Raw genomic sequence first — 20,044 nt, 5'->3', positions numbered from 1 at the left:
TAAAACAAGTATCTTAAAAATGTATGCATAGCCACTGACTGAAGCAAACTAGGCTGTATTACTTGAAACCAGCAGAAGGGTTCAGCAGGGTGACTAAATACACAAAATCAACAGTAAAATCACTACCTTCTCTACACACCAGCAGTATCCAATTAGAAAATATAATGGAAACAAGAAAGTTTTCATAGTTGTATACTATGAAAAACTAAGAACAAATATATTTTAGGGTCAAAACTAAAAAAACAAAAACAAAAAACGAACCAGATTTTTATGAGGAAGTCTATAAAACTTTATTCAAGGACATTATTTTAAATCTCAGTCTCTTACTGTGTTTCCTCCCTAACACTTACTAAAAACTGTATTTAAAAAAATCACATTATCTTTGCAACAATAATAGACATTACTTAAGGTGAAAAAGAAAACAACATTGGTTTTGTCATCTCCCCCCTTTACATTGTAAATTTCTCCTTTTTTTCTTGTATCTCTTTGTGTGTGTGTGTGTGTGTGTGTGTGTGCGTGTGTATACCGTTCCCAGAGGTACTGCAATACTGGGTGGATGCGTCAAGTGGACAGAGCAGGCTCCTAATTCCACCTTCCTGCTCCAAAAATTCATTTAATATATTGTCCTCGGAAAGAGGACGCAGCAGACATTAAGCTGTAAGAACAGATCCACTTGATCTAAGCCAAAAGGCGGAGAAGCGATACACTGTGAGTTTCTTGGGGGCAAAGATGTTGGTTGTAAGGGTCCTCACTCACTCCGCCCCCTACAGGTACCTTCCACAGTGCTTGGTACCGTTGGCCCTGATAGTCGCAAAACATGGGGGACTAGAGCACTCGCTGGTCCTCTCTCCCTCGCTGCCGGGTTCCATGTTACGCAATAATGCCCAGACACTGCTCCAGGCCTTCCCCGTGACAACACGCTGCCACCACGCCGCCGGCTCACCCCAGCCAATCAGGATGCTTCACACCCGCACCCGCGCCCCGCCCTCACCGCCGCTCGCGGAGGGATCTGACGTTTTTGCCACCAGCGTGGCCCATGCGGCTGCGCGCTGCGCCCTGATTGGCTGAGAGCTGTGGCGCCGGGCGCGCAGGCGCAGCCTCGGTTACTAAGGGCGGGAGCCCGGCGAGGGCGCCGGTGGCTGGTGCTGTCTCAGGTCCCTCGAAGCCTGGCCACGTTCGCCATGCCGAACCGCAAGGCCACCCGGAATGCCTACTACTTCTTCGTGCAGGAAAAGATCCCTGAACTGCGGCGGCGAGGCCTGCCGGTGGCTCGCGTGGCGGACGCCATCCCCCACTGCTCTGCTGATTGGGCGGTAAGGCTGGAGGGGTCAGCGGGCAGGGCAGTTGGGCAAGCCGGAGGGCAAGGCCGGAGGACGAGGCCGGAGGGAAGGAGGCCTCAAGGAGGACAACGACCCTGGGCCAGGGGGAGGGAAACCCCCTACGCCCGCCCGGCCAAACGGACGCCAGAACCGCAGCCCCTCGAAGTCCAGGCATCCGCCTGCGGGGCCCGGGCGCTCGGGCCTCACCGCTGTTTCTCTTCGTGTCTCTCCTGCACTGTCCCCCAGCTCCTGAGCCAGGACGAAAAGGAGAAGTACGCAGACATGGCTCGAGCATGGAGAGCCGCCCAGGGAAAGGACTCGGGACCTCCAGAGAAGCAGGTAAAGGCCGCCTGCGATGAGCAGCTACCTGCCTGGCATCCGGGCCCGTTGAGAAGGTGCTGGATGAGTGAACCGGGGCATGTCAGGGCAGATGGCGGGGCGTTGGGAGGAGAAGGTTTTAATTTTCCTCCCTGGTGGCAGAATGCCTGTCATTAACCCAGCAGGCTGCCCTGCCAGGGCACAGGTTGATATCCTTTGGCCGCGAAGACCAGGGGAATGCCATGAGTGAACCTGCAGCCAGTGAACCCTGTGGCATTCAGGGCCTGTATCACCGGAAGTCCGAGGGTCCCTTTTCACCCTTTCATGGCTAAAGAATGCTTTTTCGGGTATTTTAAAGTAGTTTGGGCCAGTATTTCTTTTTAAATGAACCAGGCCAGCTGCCCTGTGTAAAATACTGACATAAGGAGACTTTCAGGAGTTGGCAAATGTTTCATGCCGTACAGGTAAGCATTGGAGACGGTGAATTTGGTGAATTTCTGTGTAAGCAGAACGTAACAATACCGAGTAAGACTGTTTTCTTGGTTTAGATCGAAGTGCCGGGTAACTGCGTTTCCCACGCCTGTGTTCTTTCCGTTCTTACCTAGTGAAGTTCCACTCTTCCTCTCAACTGCCAACGGTGGATTGAAACTCCAGAGAGCTTTGCTATGTGTTAGGTTTTTGAGATTTTCTAGTTGGGGGATTTATGTTAGGGTAGAAGCTCTAATCACTTCAATTTGTACTTATTTATACTTGCGAACCTTGATTCCCCCCCCCCCCATTCTTTTTACTACAGTGTGTGATGTTTCCCATCAGAAAGTAAGCTGTATTGTCTGTACACTCCATTAACACTTGGAGTCAGCATAATTTTTATTTTTTTTGAAAAGCAAACAGTATTAGAGTATTTTTTGAATGATGTCCCTTTGGCCACTGGACTGGCACATTTTATGACTCAGTAGGAATAGTTTAAACTTTAGATTATCAGTAATGGACAAGTAGTTTTCAGCAATGATTGAATTTAAGTTATTTACCACTCACTTTTGATTCGGGATCTTTTTATCATTGTCTGCCTTTCCCTTTGTTGTCATTGACAAGCGTGTATGTATTTACCCATTGGCCTGGAGTGGTTACTGAAGTAATCTGTGGACTGTTTTCCAGCTATTTTGCCAAATTTAAGTTTGTGCTTTAAAGTGCCAAGCAAGAGTAAGTATGTGGTCAATCATTCTCTTCCTCTTCAGAAACCTGTTTGCACCCCACTGAGGAAGCCAGGCATGCTTGTGCCGAAGCAGAATGTTTCGCCGCCGGATATATCAAGCTTGTCTCTAAAAAATGATCAAGGTAGAGTAATTCTAACATGTTTCGTTTAGTTAAATTTGGGTGCTCAAGACACTGTAATATGTTGATCAGTAAGTGCATGTTCTGTTTATTTTGAACCTGCATTTCAAAGTAATCAATTACAGGTGTTCACGAATGATGGCGCTAACATGGTAAGAGATCATGTAATTTGTTGAAGTAACACTGGAGAGTTTTGTTTTACAAAAATCTGTTCTCTTGGTTTCTACCAGTTCATGTGTTATCAAACATACTTTATGGATTAGTGTTGATAGCTAGACACTTAAGAAAATAGGGACTTACACACATTTGTGTTGTAAAGGTAAAGTTGAATTATTGATCTAGCCCAGAAAAGAATATAGCTAATAAGAGTCCTTGCCATTCCCTTCTGGCTTATTTTTTTTTATATATTTATTTTTATTGATTTCAGAGAGGAAGAGAATGAGATAGAAACATCATTGATGAGTAAGAATCATTAGTTGGCTGCCCCCAACTTGTCCCACAGTGGGGATCGGGCAGGTGCCCTGACCGGAAACTGAACTGTGACCTTCTGCTCCACAGGTTGAAGCTCAACCACTAGTGTGGCTGTTTTTATTAACTGTGGTCTGACTTTGCTGAAGATTCATAAACTTACAACAGTCTTATCAGTCCTGATAATAAGACTGCCTTAAGATAATGTATAGATGGTCTTATGTATATTGGTAACCCGGAAAGGGTGAACTAAATTGTCCATAGTTTATATCAGTTTTTCTACACTAATTCGGACTCATTTCCTAAATTCTTAGACTTGTTGATTATGGGTCATTTCTGATATTCAGGGCTTATGTTTTGTTAAATTATATAGAGTCGGCTGCAAGTTTGAATTGTCTTGTTGCTTCTAGCAGACCAGTTACTGCTTTAACCTATGATAAGTGCTATTGGAAAACTTTTGACTCATTTATCCTGTATGGCTGATTTGTTCTCTTTCCCATCTCTTTTCAGAATATAGGAACAAAAGGAAAATGGCTCTAGAGTTTTGCTTTTGTATAAGGATAAATTCGAGATGCTCATCCGTTCATGTTGTCTGTGATTTTTTTCTTCTTTTTTTTTAGCTCTCCTTGGAGGCATTTTTTATTTTTTGAACATTTTTAGCCATGGCGAGCTGCCTCCTCACTGTGAACAGCGCTTTCTTCCTTGTGAAATAGGCTGTGTGAAATATTCTCTCCAAGACGGTATCATAGAGGACTTCCACAGTTTCATCACTCCTGGTGAGTAGCCAGATGGAACAGGCTAATATCTTTAAAAGTATGGGTTTTATCTTGAACTCATTTGATACACTATTTGTTTTCTTAAAAGCTGATGTCCATCTGAGTGCTTAAACTGTAACAAGACTTCATAATACTTGGTTGAAAAACTGTTAAGAATTAGGTGTTGACACAGGTTTTTGGTTTAGGCTTTTAACTTCAGGTAAGCATCAGAGTTGGATGGATGGAATGCCTGGAACCTGCTCTGTGCTCACCTGCTCTGTGCTCACCTGCTGCTCTAAATTCGCCTGCTGGGGAATTTTCTAAAAGCTTTTTATACTGTGGCTCCTCTCAAGGGTTTCTTTCCACCATCCTTCACTGCAGCTGTCACCAGTTTATAACTATTTATTGCTTTGTAACTTTGAGCAAAGTCCTTAACCATCCTGAAGCTATTAGAGAGCTGCTCTAAGGAATGGTGAGAAAGTGTGGAAAGAGCCTCATAGTTGCAGGCTCTCAGATGTTCTTAGTATCTCTTCTCACTGTTCTACCTCATCAAAGCAGTTCATTACAAAGGCATGGGATTTGGTTTGGTTCTCAAGAGGATAGACCTGTGGTTCCCAACCTTTTATTGACCACGCTCCACCTAAGCATCTCTCAAATCCTGAAGTTCCCCCCTCCCCTGTGACATAGAATTTTAATTATTCAAAAGGTGAACTCCTATTCACATGGAGGAAGCCTAAAAGGCCATTAATAACTTGGTCTAAACAAGCTTCCAAAGAACATGGCATCCGTGAAAGAGAAAAACAAAAGAATGAAGAGACAGTTGAAGTACTGAGGAAGAAATCACTAAGAAATTGTTAAATAAATAAATAAATAACATGAAGTGATATGAAGAAATAACAAAGTTTTAAAACATATAATAGAGAACTGAAATACATAACTATGTCACCTTCTATATTTATATACTTTATATGAAGACCCTAGAACCATAAGAAATGCAAAATTTATTTGTTGATAACTCATTCCTTGAATTCCCCCCCCCCCCAAATCAAATTGCCCCCTGTGGGGCGTGTGCCCCACATTGGGAACCACTGAGATAGGGGACATTGTACCTTTAAAGGTAAGCAGGAGAAGTACAACTTCTTTGTATAGAGAAGTGTAAAGGAGAGGTCGGGAAAAGAAGAACTTCCTGGGTTTTGTCAGTTGCTTTTAAGTTCATTAAGATGCCCAGCACGTTTTCTTCTTTCTGGATGACAGAAAAGCGAATCCTGCTCATACTGAGAGCTGCTGCCCAGGACAAGCCAAATCACTACTTACTTATATGATTGCAAATCATGAGGGAGATAGAGCTTGGAGACCTTTCCTCAGAGAACCTAAGCTGTCAAGGGCCTCAGGAACCCCTGAGGCCCATTCCTGAACCCTGAGCTCAGACCCTTTAGCACAAGTGTTCTTTCTAAAGAAATACATGTTTTTATTGATTTTAGAGAGAGAGGAAAGGGAGAGGGGGAGAGAAACATTGATTGGCTGCCTCCCACATGCACCCCAACGTGGGATCAAGCCTGGAACCTGGGCATGTGCCCTGACTGGGAATCAAACCAGTCACCTTCCCGTTAACGGGGTGACACTCAACCAACTGAGCCATACTGGCCAGGGCCAAGTGTTATTACCTAAGGTTTCTTTCTTGGTCAGGAATAATTTGCTTTTTAAAGTAGCTTGACACAAATTCAAAAAATTTTGATAGTCATGCCTTTGATTTAAAAACGCACGATGAGCCGAAGCCGGTTTGGCTCAATGGTAGAGTGTCGGTCTGCGGACAGAAAGGTCCCAGGTTCGATTCCAGCCAAGGGCATGTACATTGGTTGCGGGCACATCCCCGGTAGGGGGTGTGCAAGAGGCAGCTGGTCGATGTTTCTGTCTCATCGACGTTTCTAGCTCTCTATCTCTCCCTTCCTCTCTGTGAAAAATCAATAAGATATATTAAAAATAAATAAATAAATATAAATAAAAATAAAAACACACGATGAAATCGGTTTCCTATCTTATATTTTCACATAGCAGTAACAGTTACCCACCTATCTTATGATGTGGTTGTCCTGTGGAATATTATTGCTGCCAGATCTCTGCTCCTCTCAGCAAAATGTTTTGTATTACAGGTGAAATTCCACGAGGATTTCGGTTTCATTGTCAGGCTGCAAGTAAGTATAAAAGAGAGGGGAACATGAATGTGTGTGTGTACCTGGTTAAGACTTACTGCTTTTACCAGACACATGAAATGTCAGTTGAAAAATAACCCTAAGATTGTTGGAGACTCTTCATAGAAGTGGTAGATGTATATATGATCCTTAAAAACTTTAAAATTATATACACTCTGTAGTATAATGCCTCTTTTCCATTATGGGGGTTGTGTTTTTATTGTCTGCACATAGCCTTTGGCTTTGGCATTGGCTGCTTTTACTGGCCAGATATATAGGTAAGTCTTTTAGGGGAGGTATCAGATTATCTAGGTTTATGGGAATTTATGGGGAGACTTTTCAGAGTCAAGAAAAAAGATGATGCTTCAAAAATGACAGAATGACAGTGTTAAACATAAAAGGAGCTCTGAATTAACTTTAGATGAGGAAATCAGGTTCTTATTTTCAAATTTTCAGCAGCCAAATGACATGACTGTATATACCTCAGCTCTTGAACTAAACTCTTCTAGAAACTAGATTTTAACCAGGTTCCTGTTTGATTAGAATGAAAATTGTGATAATAGATTTATTTTAAAATTTATATTTGAAAGTTTAAAATTGGAAAATGTTTTTCTAATCAGCTATTTTATAATATTTATAAAGGTAAATGAGTATATTATATTCACTTTTGGTTGTGTCCTTTGAGTTTTTCAATAACAATATGATATGAATACCAAAACACAAATGGAGCAGAATGAAATACCAAAAATGCTTGTGTGTGTACAGGTGGCACTGCATGTCTGAGAGTAAATTGATTATTCAGTAATGGGGCTGAGATAACTGATTATCCACATGGTATAGGGTGAGGGGGAAATAAACCGAATCTCTACCTCACACCATAAACAAGTCAATTCCAGGTGGAGTAAAAGACTAGTTATAAAAATAAAACTTTACCAGAAAGTTTTATTCATAACCTTTGTACATTCATGTTAAAGGTAGAGATTAATTTACCTGATTTTGTTATTTAAGGTTATTCTGTAGTCTTAGGAATGTGTTTTCAGTCTTTGAATTCACATTTGGTTCTTGTTAATGGTTCTGCTGAAATTATTTTTTTTTATTTCCTGATTATAATAAACCTCATTATTTTAATGGCTTATGTCTGATAACCCTGATATAGAGCTTTTTATTTTTATTTTTGGGTCTATTAAAATTAAAGTCCGTTGGATACCTTGATGTTCAAGTTATATCTCTTCATGTGTCTGGTTATTTTTTATTGAGTGCTGGACAGTATCATGTTTTTTTTTCTCCCCAAAGAGGATGTTGCTTCTGTCCCAAGGCTGGCCTTGATCTGATGGCCTTAATCCAATTTCAGGGTTAAAGCTGGGTTCAGACCTTATGAGAGTTAGTCTATTTCTAGTTGATCTTTACTAAAAAGGGGGGAAGGTGGACAGATTACTATCTAAAGATCATCAGTAAAATTTATAATTGACTTTACAGCATAAACAATGGAAGCCGGAAGATAATTGAATATTTTTATTACAAACTAGAGGCCCAATGCATGGAATTCATGCAAGGGGCTCTGCCCTTGCAACCTCATTCAGCCCTTGCAGCCTCAGCTGGCCTTTGCAGCCCCAGCTTTGTCAGAAAGGTCATTTGGATGGTTGTTCGGTTGTCTGGTCTAATTAGCATATTAGCTCTTTATTATATAGGATACTTTATAAACACAGTAACACTGGAGTATTACTTTTAATTCTTACTAGCTCTGGGTCTGTCAACAACTCAGTTTCCCATCCTTTGACCCTCCTCTTCCAGAATTGGTAAATGCCAAGTTACCAGGTTCAGCTCCAGGATTTCTTCTCCTGAGGCTGTGAGCCCGTCTTTCCTCACCACATTTGTACTTCAAGCAGGTGTCTTAGTGGTTTACTTTCCCCCTCTTTACTGTTATCAGAAGTTGAACTCCTGTATCCTTCTTGCAGTTTCCAGTTTTATGCTGAATTTGTAATTTGATCTCAGATATAAGCATGGCTGTTTAAAAATCTGTCCAATCACTTCAGAATCTGGGTTATTTGGGGTCTCTTTCTACCACTCTGTTTTGGTTCTGATTCTTGTATCTTTGTGTACTTGGTCATTTGTATAAAGTGTTTAAAAATGATTTTGAAGTAATTTGAGGCTTATAATAATGTTCCTTTTCTTCGAAGAGGATTTCTGTTTGGTTTTTCTAGACACCTGGGGCCTCACTAGCTTGCCGTGCCCCAAAGCACTTCCCACCAGCCACCTCCCTCTTCTGGAATTGGCACACGACTCGGGGGGCCAGTGCCCCGCAGCGAGGCTCTGCTCTGGGGTCTGTTCACTTCCACCTCCTCTGGTAATTCCTTGCCGCTGATGTGTCTCTAAGCACTTTGCATTTTTGTGGCAAGGTTGGTCTGAGTTAACTTGTCCATTTTTTGCTGGAAATGGAACTCTTCTTACAACTTTGAAAAAGTGGTCATTATTGTTAAATTCTGTGGCCTTATTAATGAACAGATTAATGAAATAGTGAAGACCCTGAGGTTCAGTCACTTCACAAACCTGGGTTTCAGTTCTCACTCCACTGCCAACTGTTAACACAGTTGTCCCCCCTTATCCACAGGGGACCTGTCTGAACGCCCCGAGGATGTCCTACACCCTATGGTACTGTGTTCTTCTCTACAAACCTGGGATAAAGTGTAACGTCAGTTAGGCACACTGAGAGATTAATAACAGTAATAATAAGACAAGTTATGTGAATGTGTCTGTTTCAGAATATCTTATTATACTGGCTTAGCCTTCTTCATGATTTTTTTCTTTGCATTTCATGGATAGAAGATTCATTCTTAGGATCTTGGCAACCTTAGCATATAATTGTTTTTCTTAACTAGTCAGGAACTTGCACCTCTTCACACAAGGGAAGCCTTTCCGGCTTCTCTGTGGCAGATCCAAGTTGCAGCGCCACTGCCCTTGTGCTCTGGGCTGTTCTTAAGTGAATAGGGACGTGACCACAGACACTGTGGCCCTGGGACCGTCGAGCTGCTAACTTGGACTACTGAGTGAGAAGAGGGAGCTAACGTCTACAGCATGGAGACCCAGGACAAAGGGGTGGCTTCCATCCTGGGTGGGACAGAAAGGGACATTGCGATTTTCATAACACTATTCAGAATGTGCTCAGTTTAAAGCTTAAAGAATTGTTATTTAGGGACTGTTCAATGAAATATTTTCAGATCACAGTTGAAGCAGGTAACAAACTGCGGAAAACAAACCGGGTAAGGGGCGCTGTGGTGCTTTCGTCTGTGACTGCAGCTTCCCTCCTCTGTGTACCCCCTACCTGATAAGGTGACGGTAAGACCAAGTCCCTAAGCTAACCCGCTTGGTTCAGTGCTCAACAGGAAGCACCTACGGCTCTTCCTTTCTTCCTACTTTCATACCTGCTTCGTAAAATTTGTCTTAGTCGAGTTTTGAACTCCTGCCTTTTCTTTATTTCCTTCAGGTGATTCTAGTCACAAAATTCCTATTTCAAACTTTGAATCTGGATGTGACCAAGCAACTGTGCTGCAAAACCTTTACAGGTTCATTCATCCAAACCCAGGGAAGTGGCCACCCATCTACTGTAAGGTAAAGTCCGCGGGAGCATTTCTGTACGGCATGCCTTAGGCAACCAAGGTCCACGGAAGGCCCCAGAGAAAGACCCTTTGCCTGTGTGTTAGCTGCGTGTGTGACTGTGTGTGTGGTAGTTGTGTGTGTGTATTAGCTGTGTGTGACAGCTGTGTGGGTGACTCACTGTGTGTGTGACTCACTGTGTGTGTGTCTGTGTGTATGTTAGCTTGTGTGTATGTTAGCGTGTGTTAGCTGTGTGTGTGAGCTGTGTGTATGTGAGCTGTGTATGTGTTAGCTGTGTGTGACTCACTATGTGTGTGTGAGCTGTGTGTGTGTATGAGTGTGTGTGTGTGTGAGCTGTGTATGTGTGAGCTGTGTGTGACTCTGTGTGTGACTCACTGTGTGTGAGTTGTGTGTGTGTAAGCTGTGTGATTTCACTGATGTGAGCTGTGTGTGTGTGAGAGCTGTGTGGTGTGTGTGAGACAGCTGTGTGGTGTTAGCTGTGTGTGTAACTCACTGTGTGTGTATTAGTATGTGTGTGTTAGCTGTTTGTGACTCACTGTATGTGTGTTAGCTGTGTGTGTAACTCACTGTGTGTGTTAGCTGTTTGTGTGTGTGTGTATGAGCTATGTATGTTAGCTGTGTGTGACTGTGTGTGTGTGTTTGCTGTGTGAGCTGTGTGTGACTCAACTGTGTGTGTGAGTCACTGTGTGTGTGTTAGCTGTGTATGTGACTCATTGTGTATGTGTGTGTGTGTGAGCTGTGTTTGTTAGCTGTGTGTGACTCACTGTAATGTGAGCTGTATGTGTGTTAGCTGTGCGTGTGTTAGCTGTGTGTGTGACTCACTGTGTGTGTGTGACCCCCTGTGTGTGTGTTAGCTGTGTGTGTGACTCATTGTGTGTGTGTTAGCTGTGTCTGACCTCCTGTGTGTGTGTGCTGTGTGTGTGTGTGCTGTGTGTGTGTGTTAGCTGTGTCTGACCCCCTGTGTGTGTGTTAGCTGTGTGTGTGACTCGCTGTGTGTGTGTGTTAGCTGTGTGTGCTGTGTGTGTGTGTGTGTGTGTGTGACTCACTGTGTGTGTGACTCACTGTGTGTGTTAGCTGTGTGTGACTCACTGTGTGTGACTCACTGTGTGTGTGACTCACTGAGTCATTTTCAGTGTAATTCGGTGTGATGCCTTTTCTTCTAAATTTCTCTTGTACTAAAGGCTGCTTTGATCTCGTTTTTAGTTCCTCCTCCTCCTGAAATCCCTTCAACATCCTTTTACCCTAAAGAGTGGGTGTTTTAGTCCACAGACCCATCCGTCTAAACAAGATTACCGTTTATTTAAAACTGTCCTGCAGCAATCCTTTGACACTCTTTCTTATTCTCTAGAGTTCATTTGTTCATTGCTGGGTCTAAATTCTTCTAGTCTAGGAGCTGAAGAATTGGCTTTTAACCTTACTATTTACTAGCATAACCATGAATAGATTATCTTTTTCTGAACATTGGGGTCTTTATTTCTCTACCCTAAGTCTCACTAGCTTTTCATAAAATATTTTGTGAATATAGCTGGTTATTAATAGTAGTGGTCTTTTCTGATACATGTTGCTCTTTGCTATAGTTCTCATCTAGTTGACACAGACTCTCCAGTCCCTCCCTTCCCACCACCCTCTTCTGCTCAACCCCCCCCCCCCCCCAAGAGGAGAGCATTAATAAAAAGTAACTCAGGCAGGAGAAAAGTCAAGTCGTTTGTTCTCTCCTGCAGTCTGATGATAGAGCCAGAGTCAACTGGTGTCTGAAGCACATGGAGAAGGGGTCAGGTGAGCAGCCCTGAGCCCCTGTTCCAGGGCAGTGGTATCTGGGTTTGTTTCCATTTTGGTGTAGTGCTCTCCGTACTTGAAGTCACTAATCCTGTCTGTTTCTGTTCACCAATGAAAGAAATCAGGCAAAATCTGGAGCTTCTCACTGTGGAGGATCTTGTAGTGGGGATCTACCAGCAAAAGTTCCTCAAGGAGCCCTCCAAGACCTGGGTTCGCAGCCTCCTCGACGTGGCCATGTGGGATTATTCTAGCAACACAAGGTACTCAGTGGTTTTGTGATAGTGATTTTGATTTCTTTCCTGAACAGAAAAAATATGGTAGGATTAGTTTTTGCCTTTCTAGGTCATATTTTCCTATCAAACCCTGGAATCCTTGAATATAAGATTCCATTGATACATTGTTACTTTGTCTACTAAAAACAACCCAAAACTGCCAATTAAAGTGACAGTACTTCCACTTAGAATTTCTATAGTGATAAAAGTGTCTATTTATTTTACAACAAACATATAAATATTATATGTAAGTGAAATATATCAGCAGAAGTATTTTTTTTTCTTTGAAGTAATTTCAGGTTTAGAGAAAAGGTGCAAGAATAATACAAAGATGTCATATATGCCATTTTCTCAGATTCACTCAACGTTTTAATGCGTTTCCTTTATAACTGTCTCTGGCACTGAGAGTTGATTGTGGCCATGATGCCTTTATACCCTCAGTAGGAAAGTGTTTTTCTAAGAACAAACACATTTCTAGGTTTTACCCCAGCATGATGGTCAGAGTGGGGGGTTGCCTGGTCCAGGACAGCCTCCAAGAGGCCACGCTCACATTTTGCTGGTTGGTTCAATAATGTCTTTTTCAGCAAAACAACAATAACAACATCTAGTCTAGGGTTCATTCCAGGATCCTGGGTTGCGTTTAGTTACTGTGTCTCCTGAGGCTCCTTTCATTGGGATGGTCCCTCTCTGTGACTTCCATGAGTTGGCATGTGGAGGCGGCAGCCAGTGGAGTCGCCTGCATTTCCTCGTTAGACCGAGGCCATGTGTGTGAGGAACAGCACAGAGGCTGTCTCCCATCGTCTCCCATCAGGAGGCACGTGTTTGCCCAGGGACCGATGGCACTGCTGATCACCTGTTAAGACAGTGTCCTCCAGATTTCTCCACTGAAGTGATGGCTTTTCCCCCTTATAATGTTTTGTGGGGGAGACTGAGATTCTGTGCCTGAAATCGTTGGTTTTAGCATCTGTGAATGATTTTCACCTGAAACTGTTACTGCTGTGATTGTGAAATAGTGATTTTTCTAATCCCATTGTCCACTGGAGGATGCATCTGTAATGTACTTCATGAGAGTGGACTCATGGACTCCACTTTATTCGGGCTGCAATGTTCCTGTGATCCTGGTAACTCACTCTCATGGCCAGGGCATCCCTTCGAAGTAGGGTCCTGGCTGGCCATCTGTGCTGCTTTGCTTTCTGGCCCCCGTGGGCCTGGCTTACCCCGCAGCATGCCCTGCAGCGGCTTGTTTAGGGCTTGTTTAGTGCTTCTGGAGCCCCGGCACCTGCCACCAGGACAGGATTGGGAACAGCTCTGAGTGCTAGGGGTGCTCCTTCTCCTGGAGCACACTGCCTGGGCGTGTCCATGCACACAACCTCTGCACATGTATAAGGTAGCTCGCTCATCTCTCACCGTGAGTTTGTACTAACCCTGCAGCTGCAGTCCTCCAGCGTGGGGTTCCTGGTTGCCACCTTCTGCTTTTGCATTTCTTTCTTTCTTATTTTTTTAAAAAAATATATTTTATTGACTTTTTACAGAGAGGAAGAAAGAGGGATAGAGAGTTAGAAACATCGATGAGAGAGAATCATCGATCAGCTGCCTCTTGCACAACCCCCACTGGGGATGTGCCTGCAACCAAGGCACATGCCTTTGACTGGAATCGAACCCAGGACCTTTCAGTCCGCAGGCCGACGCTCTATCCAAACCGGTTTTGGCTGCTTTTGCATTTCCCTTCTCTGCGAGAGAGCCTGGCTCGGGGTCTGTGTGTGTTCATGCCTAGGGCATGTTAGCAGTGGCCCAGGATTGGTCAGTGACACCGTCAGGAGATAGATACCCTGACTCGGGTTTTTCCAGCTGTTTTTCAGTCTGAAGGTAATAGAAAGTAGTTTGTTCAAAAGTTATTTGGGTTTTTTCTTCCCTATCAGAGTGGTTAAATTACTCATTTGAAATATAGCTAAGTCTATTTGCTAGTTTTATTCCATTTCTGTTTTCTCACATTTTTGTTTTATGTTTTGAAAGGGTAGTGCACTAGCATGCTTCAAACAAAAATGTGTATTCAGAAGTATCACTCCCTTCAGTCTAGTTCCATTAAAAAAAGCTCCTTGAATTGCATTAAATGTATAAATTAACTTGGGAGAATGAAATCTTTATAAAGTTAAGCTCCATCCAAAGAACAAGAGGTGTCTTTTGATGAAATTGGTTCAACTCTATTTTGGGGGTCTTTCCAGTCTGTTTTAGCGCCTTTCTTGCGCAGGCCATGCGTGCTGGGAGGAGGGCCTGCTTCTGGAGAAACGGGCTCTGTCGGGCTTGCTGACTGTCCTGGGGCCAGCTGTGGCCGTCGGGCCTTCCCTGGGGAATGGCACTTTGTACACAGGTCACTTACAAGTGGTAGTTTCTCATAGTTTTTAACAGTTTTCACTCAGCAGATGCTTGCTGAGCGAGTGCGTGTTAACCTTGGGCACTGTGTGTGTCTGCAGCGCTCGTGTGAGTTCAAGGTAAGATTGGCCTGTTGTGGTTTGTAGCGTCATGAGTTTGCATCAGAGGAAGTAACATAAAAAGATCTGTTTTTTAAAAATCTTTTTGTGTTAAATTAGGAACCTTAAACTTTCATATTAAGTAATAGTGTCAGTTTTCCTTGGATGATATCAATGAGGTAAATTAGAAGTCTAGCATGCAAAAACCCTTAAGTGGTGCTTTCTCATGAGATTAGGAGATTAAAGTCCTTTTTTATACAGGTGCAAGTGGCATGAGGAAAATGACATTCTCTTCTGCGCTCTAGCTGTCTGCAAGAAAATTGCGTAAGTTGGAGAAAGAAGCTCCTCTCCTGCGGGGTCGCCATGGAATGGAAGCCTTGGTGTTGGGCTGGCCTGGTGGCTGCTTTTGGGGAGAAGGCTGTTTGCCTCTATTTCCACGATTTTTTTTTCAAAGCAAAGTGGGTTTTTCCTTTCTGTTTCTTTTATTCCCCCCTCGTCCCTACTTTTCTGGCATAGTTACCACCTGAGCGATTGGGGCAAACCTTCATCAGCACTTATGGAGTCTCCCTCCGAGGCTCCTGCAGGAGGAAGTCCTGCGGCCACGAGGGCAGTGCTCCCTTGTGAAGGTGCAGGAAACAGACCCACTTTCTCTTCTTAGCTCTGGGGTCTCTGGGGTCCCTTCCACACTGACATAGGTGGATCTGAGGAGAGATGAGCGTTTTCAAATTGCAGTCTTGTTTCTGGTGCCCTCTCCTTGCCTTATTTGAGAATTCTAGTGATTTTATCCTCATTCGTATTCTCTTATAATGAACCTGAAATGTTATCTGATAATCAGAATATTAAGGTTTAAAAATGGTGAAAATACTTAAAAATATTAGTAGTGGCCAGTTTTATATATGTTGCTACTATTCCTGTTCCTTTTCAGAATTGCTGGATTTCTTTTTGCCAGTTTAGAGCAATGTCCCTGCCAGCCAGGTTTTATGGGAGAAACTAGAGGCCCGGTGCACAAATTTGTGCACCAGTGGGGTCCTGCATCCTGGCCTGTGGGATCAGGCTGAAACCGGCTCCCCAACACTCCCTGAGTGGTCCCAGATTGCAAGAGGGCACAGGCCAGGCCAAGGGACCCCACTGGTGCACGATCGGGGCCGGGGAGAGATGTGGGAGGTTGGCCAGCTGGGAGTGATCGTGGGAGTGCTCCAGGGGCATATCTGACCCTTCTAGCTCAGTCCCAACTGACCAGATCCCGGCAGCAAGCTAACCTACAGGTTGGAGCATTTGCCCCCTATAGTTGTTGAGTGGCCTTAGCATATCAGTAGCATATTATGCTTTGATTGGTTGAGTAGCCAACTGGACAACTGGGCACTTAGCATATTAGACTTTTACTATATAGGACTAGAGGCCCAGTACATGAATTTGTGCACTGGTGGGGGTCCCTCAGCCTTGCCTGCACCCTCTTGCAATCTGGGATCCCTCGGGGGGATGTCGGACTTGATCCCCACAGGCCTACGGGCAAAACTGGCAGTCGACATCCCCTACAGCAGGGGTCTTCAAACTACGGCCCGCAGGCCACATGCGGCCTGCAGAGGAGTCTGATCCGGCCCGCCAGGTTTTTTGGGCAGTGAGCGCAGCCGAGGTGTTACAGTAGGAATTAGTAGTTCATATAGTCCGGCCCTCCAGCTCTCTGAGGGACCATGATCTGGCCCCCACTTTAAAAAGTTTGAGGACCCCTGCCCTACAGGATGAGTAGTGCGGTAAGTGGCAGGTGGCTGGGAGGAGCCTGGCCCCGCTGTGCCTGCCTCTGCTGCCTCCACTTGGTAGCGCACTTGCCTCGGAGGCAGGAGAGGCTTGCTCCCCAGCCATGAGCCCAGCGTCTGGTGCCTATCAGCTGAGCGACGCTCCCACTGTGAGAGCACACTGACCACCAGTGGGCAGCTCCTACATTGAGCGTTTGCCCCCTGGTGGTCAGTGCCCGTCATAGCCACCAGTCAAATAGTCGTTTGGTCATTTAGTCACTTAGGCTTTTTTTTTTTTTTTTTTTTTTTTTTTTTAATTTATTTTTTTACAGAAAGGAAGGGAGAGAGCGAGAGAGCCAGAAACGTCGATAAGAGAGAAACACTGACCAGCTGCCTCCTGCACACCCCCTACCAGGGATGTGCCCTGCAACCAATGTACATGCCCCTGACCGGAATCGAACCTGGGACCCTTCAGTCCGCAGACCAATGCTCTACCACTGAACCAGGCCGGTTTCGGCTAGGCTTTTATATAGAGAGACTAGAGGCCCAGTGCACAAAATTCATGCATGGGGGTGGTCCCTCAGCCTGGTCTGTACCCTCTCCAATCTGGGGTTCCTTTAGCAATCCAGAACCACTGGCTCCTAAGTGTTTACCCACCTGCCTACCTGATGCCCCTAACTGCTCCCGTTGTCCTGATCCCTCTGTCTATCTGCTGTTCCCTCTTGGCCTGATCCCCCTAACTGCCTATCTACTCTCCCTTCCTGGCCTGATCCCCTTAACTGCCTAACTGCTCTCCCCTGCTGGCCTGATCCACTTAATTGCTCTCCCCTCCTGGCCTGTTCCCACTAACAGAGAACTGCTCCACATGCCGTGCTCCTATCCGCTGTCCCCTCCTGGCCTAAACGTCCTAACTGCCCATCTGCTCTCCCTTCCTCTCTGCACCTTCAGACCCTGGTGCAGGAGTGCTGAGAACTCTCTGCCTAGGCCCGCACTCCTCCTGACAACCCCCCTCTAGGCCAGGCGGCACAGCAGACCTGCATGCACCTCTGCTGGGGGCATCACTACGGCCCATCCTGATGCCCCCTTCCAGGGCAGCGTGGTGGCAGGCCTGCAAGTGCCTCCACCTCCCCTTCCGAGGCAGCCTTAGCTTGATGTTAGTGCTGGGGCCTGCTTGTGTCTCCACTGGGGGCGGAAGTCCCCGCCCACCAGCTCTGTGCTGCGCAGCCTGTTGACTGGTGGGGACACTGTTAGGACCAATTAGCATAATACCTCTTTTTTTATATATATATTTTATTGATTTTCCACAGAGAGGAAGGGAGAGGGACAGAGAGCTAGAAATGTCGATGAGAAGAAACATCGACCAGCTGCCTCCTGCACACCCCCTACCAGGGATGTGCCCACAACCAATGTACATGCCCTTGACCGGAATTGAACCTGGGACCTTTCAGTCCGCAGACCGATGCTCTATCCACTGAGCCAAACCAGTTTCGGCAGCATAATGCCTCTTTATTAAATAGCTGTTTGAGGGGTGAGTGCTTGTAAGGGGGGCTGGACAAGACCTGGTGGTGACCTTTCCTCCCTCTGAAGGTACTGCATCAGCAACTCCCTGGCCACGCTCTTTGGGATCCAGCTCACAGAGGCCCACGTGCCCCTGCAGGATTATGAGGCCAGCAGCAGGGTGACACCCAAGATGGTCATATTGGATGCAGGGCGGTACCAGGTAAGGGCTGGCTGTGGAGCGCCTGTCTCTTCTGTGTCCTCCTCCGTGTGGTCCTGGCCAGCAGCCGGTCAGGCCTTTGGGTCTCCCTCCCGTTAAAGTTCCTAAAATCTCCATGGCCTGTGGAGCAGTTCTCCTCAGGTGGCTCCTGCACAAACCCTTTGCCTTCCTGGTACATTTCCCACTCTCACCGACAATGTGTTAAGAAAATGAAAATTACACACACCACATCCAAACATGTATTCCAAACTTACATATCTGAATGCAGGTAATACACTAGTAGCTATTTAAAATCTTTACTTCAGAGATGTCTATGCTGGAATCAGGGTTGATTACAGACTGTCTAACCTCCCTGCCCCCTCTGCATCCTTGCTCACATGGAGGCCGGCTCGGCTGGAGCACAGCTGTCAGGACTGCGGCTGAGATTCCCCTTCCATTCCAGGCTGTGCTCCCTGCAGGCCCAGTTCCCTCCAAACAAGCCCCTCCACAGCACTTCTCTTTAAAAGGTGGTCAGACATTGGGGAAATGGAGGTTGGTTGTCTTTTTTAAAGAGTAATTTTAAATTGTAGTAGATGCAATAGTTGATAAGAAATAGGTAACTCCTCACCCCCCCCCCCCCCACTCCTGCTGGATTTTTTTCTTTCTGTTTTTTATAGAAGCTAAGGTTTGAGAACTCAGGATTCTCTCATTTCAACTATTCTAATCAGGAACCAAGATCAAACACACCCACTGGTAAGCATCTTGTATTTGATGGGAATGTCCACCGGAGGGCTCGGGCCTCAGGGTTTGTTGAGCCGGGCTGTGGCGCTGAGACGTGCTCTGCCCGGGCTTAGGTCGCAGCTGGTGGAGCGGCAGTTGTAGTGGCCACGAGCACCGGGGCAGTTGGACGGTGTGCTGTGTCACTCAGACTTGTTTAGGGCACTCAGAAGAAAGCCCGCTGTTCTGTGGCAGCCGTGGTTTTCTGGCTCTGATAGGATGGTGGCTTTGGGACGATGGGAAAGTTAAATACCTCTAAAGTAGGTGGTGCCGGAGAGCTTCTGTCTCGGTTCTCAGGGCTGAAAACAAGCGGGTGGCTGCTGAGCCTCTGCCTCCACTGGGCTCTCGGCATCCCGGCCGCCAGGCCAGGGAGCCGCACTGCAGTGCGGCGGCCGGGGGTCGTGTGACAAACTACATTGGCTTTTCTTCTTGCGTTTCACTGTCTCAGGTGACTACCCTTCGGGGGTGAAGATTTCCGGCCCGAACAGCAGTGTGCGGGGAAGAGGGATCACGCGCCTGCTGGAGCGCATCTCGGGCGCCTCCAGCTGTGAGGCCGCGCTCTCCCCGTCCCTGTCCCCGAAGGGCGGCTACAAGCCCTTCTCCTCCTTGTCTTAATGATGTGCTTCAGCTCTGAACCAATAGCCGGCCCTTCCCCTGATTGCAGCCCGGACAGTGAGCACGTCCCTGGTACATGCACCCTCTGAAACGGCCTGCCTTGTACAGAAATCCTGTTTTGTAGTAAAAGTAATTGTGGTTGGAGAAGATTTTGGCATTTTTGCTTTTTTCTCAAGGGCTTGCTCTGCTTCCTGACTGTAACAGGAACTCCCTGGAAGGTTCACTCCCCGGACCATCCTGCCCTTTCAGAGGAGTGCTTTGTGGTCATCTCCTCCTCCACAGCCAGGCATCGGATTTCTGTATGAGAGGTGTTAAGATAGTGTTGCTGTGTTTTTCCCCATTATGACGTGTAGAACCTTTCTCTTGAGACCTGCTGGCTATTTTCATTGCAAATATCTAAAATAAATTGTCTTTAATAAAAACAGTTTTGTTACTTAAAGTTTCTGAAATATGCTGACTTTGGCAAAAAGAATCATTTGAAGGAGGAGAAGCCAAGATGGGATTATGTAATCCCCGAATCACAAGGCCAGAGGGTGACCGAAGGCCGGGCCCACTGGGCACGAGCTCTCCTCACCGCGTGGTGACTCGGCCCCTCACGTTCTCTCAGACAGACTTTTACATATTTCCTGGTTACGTCAATGACTTTTTCTTCTGTAAACCTAATATAATACTTCCATAAATGCAAAGAAAGAAGTAATAGAGAGCTTAAGGAGA

General features: G+C 45.6%; 1 protein-coding gene across 1 annotated transcript; it reads left to right on the top strand.

The window, feature by feature from the left end:
• Positions 1 to 1,181: 1,181 nt before the first annotated feature.
• MAEL (maelstrom spermatogenic transposon silencer) lies at positions 1,182 to 19,766 on the top strand (the record flags this gene model as incomplete). Its single annotated transcript, XM_084866555.1, has 12 exons — positions 1,182 to 1,325; positions 1,566 to 1,658; positions 2,873 to 2,972; positions 4,058 to 4,213; positions 6,343 to 6,384; positions 9,863 to 9,987; positions 11,715 to 11,769; positions 11,888 to 12,029; positions 14,771 to 14,833; positions 17,830 to 17,962; positions 18,616 to 18,691; positions 19,164 to 19,766. 12 exons carry the CDS (start codon positions 1,182 to 1,184, stop codon positions 19,328 to 19,330), a joined length of 1,296 nt encoding a protein of 431 aa, XP_084722681.1. The 3' UTR covers positions 19,331 to 19,766.
• Positions 19,767 to 20,044: the final 278 nt, after the last annotated feature.

Source organism: Pipistrellus hanaki, assembly GCF_964339955.1.
Source record: "Pipistrellus hanaki genome assembly, chromosome: 18".
In the NCBI taxonomy this organism is placed as follows: domain Eukaryota; kingdom Metazoa; phylum Chordata; class Mammalia; order Chiroptera; family Vespertilionidae; genus Pipistrellus; species Pipistrellus hanaki.
This window is presented reverse-complemented; position numbering and strand designations above follow the sequence as displayed.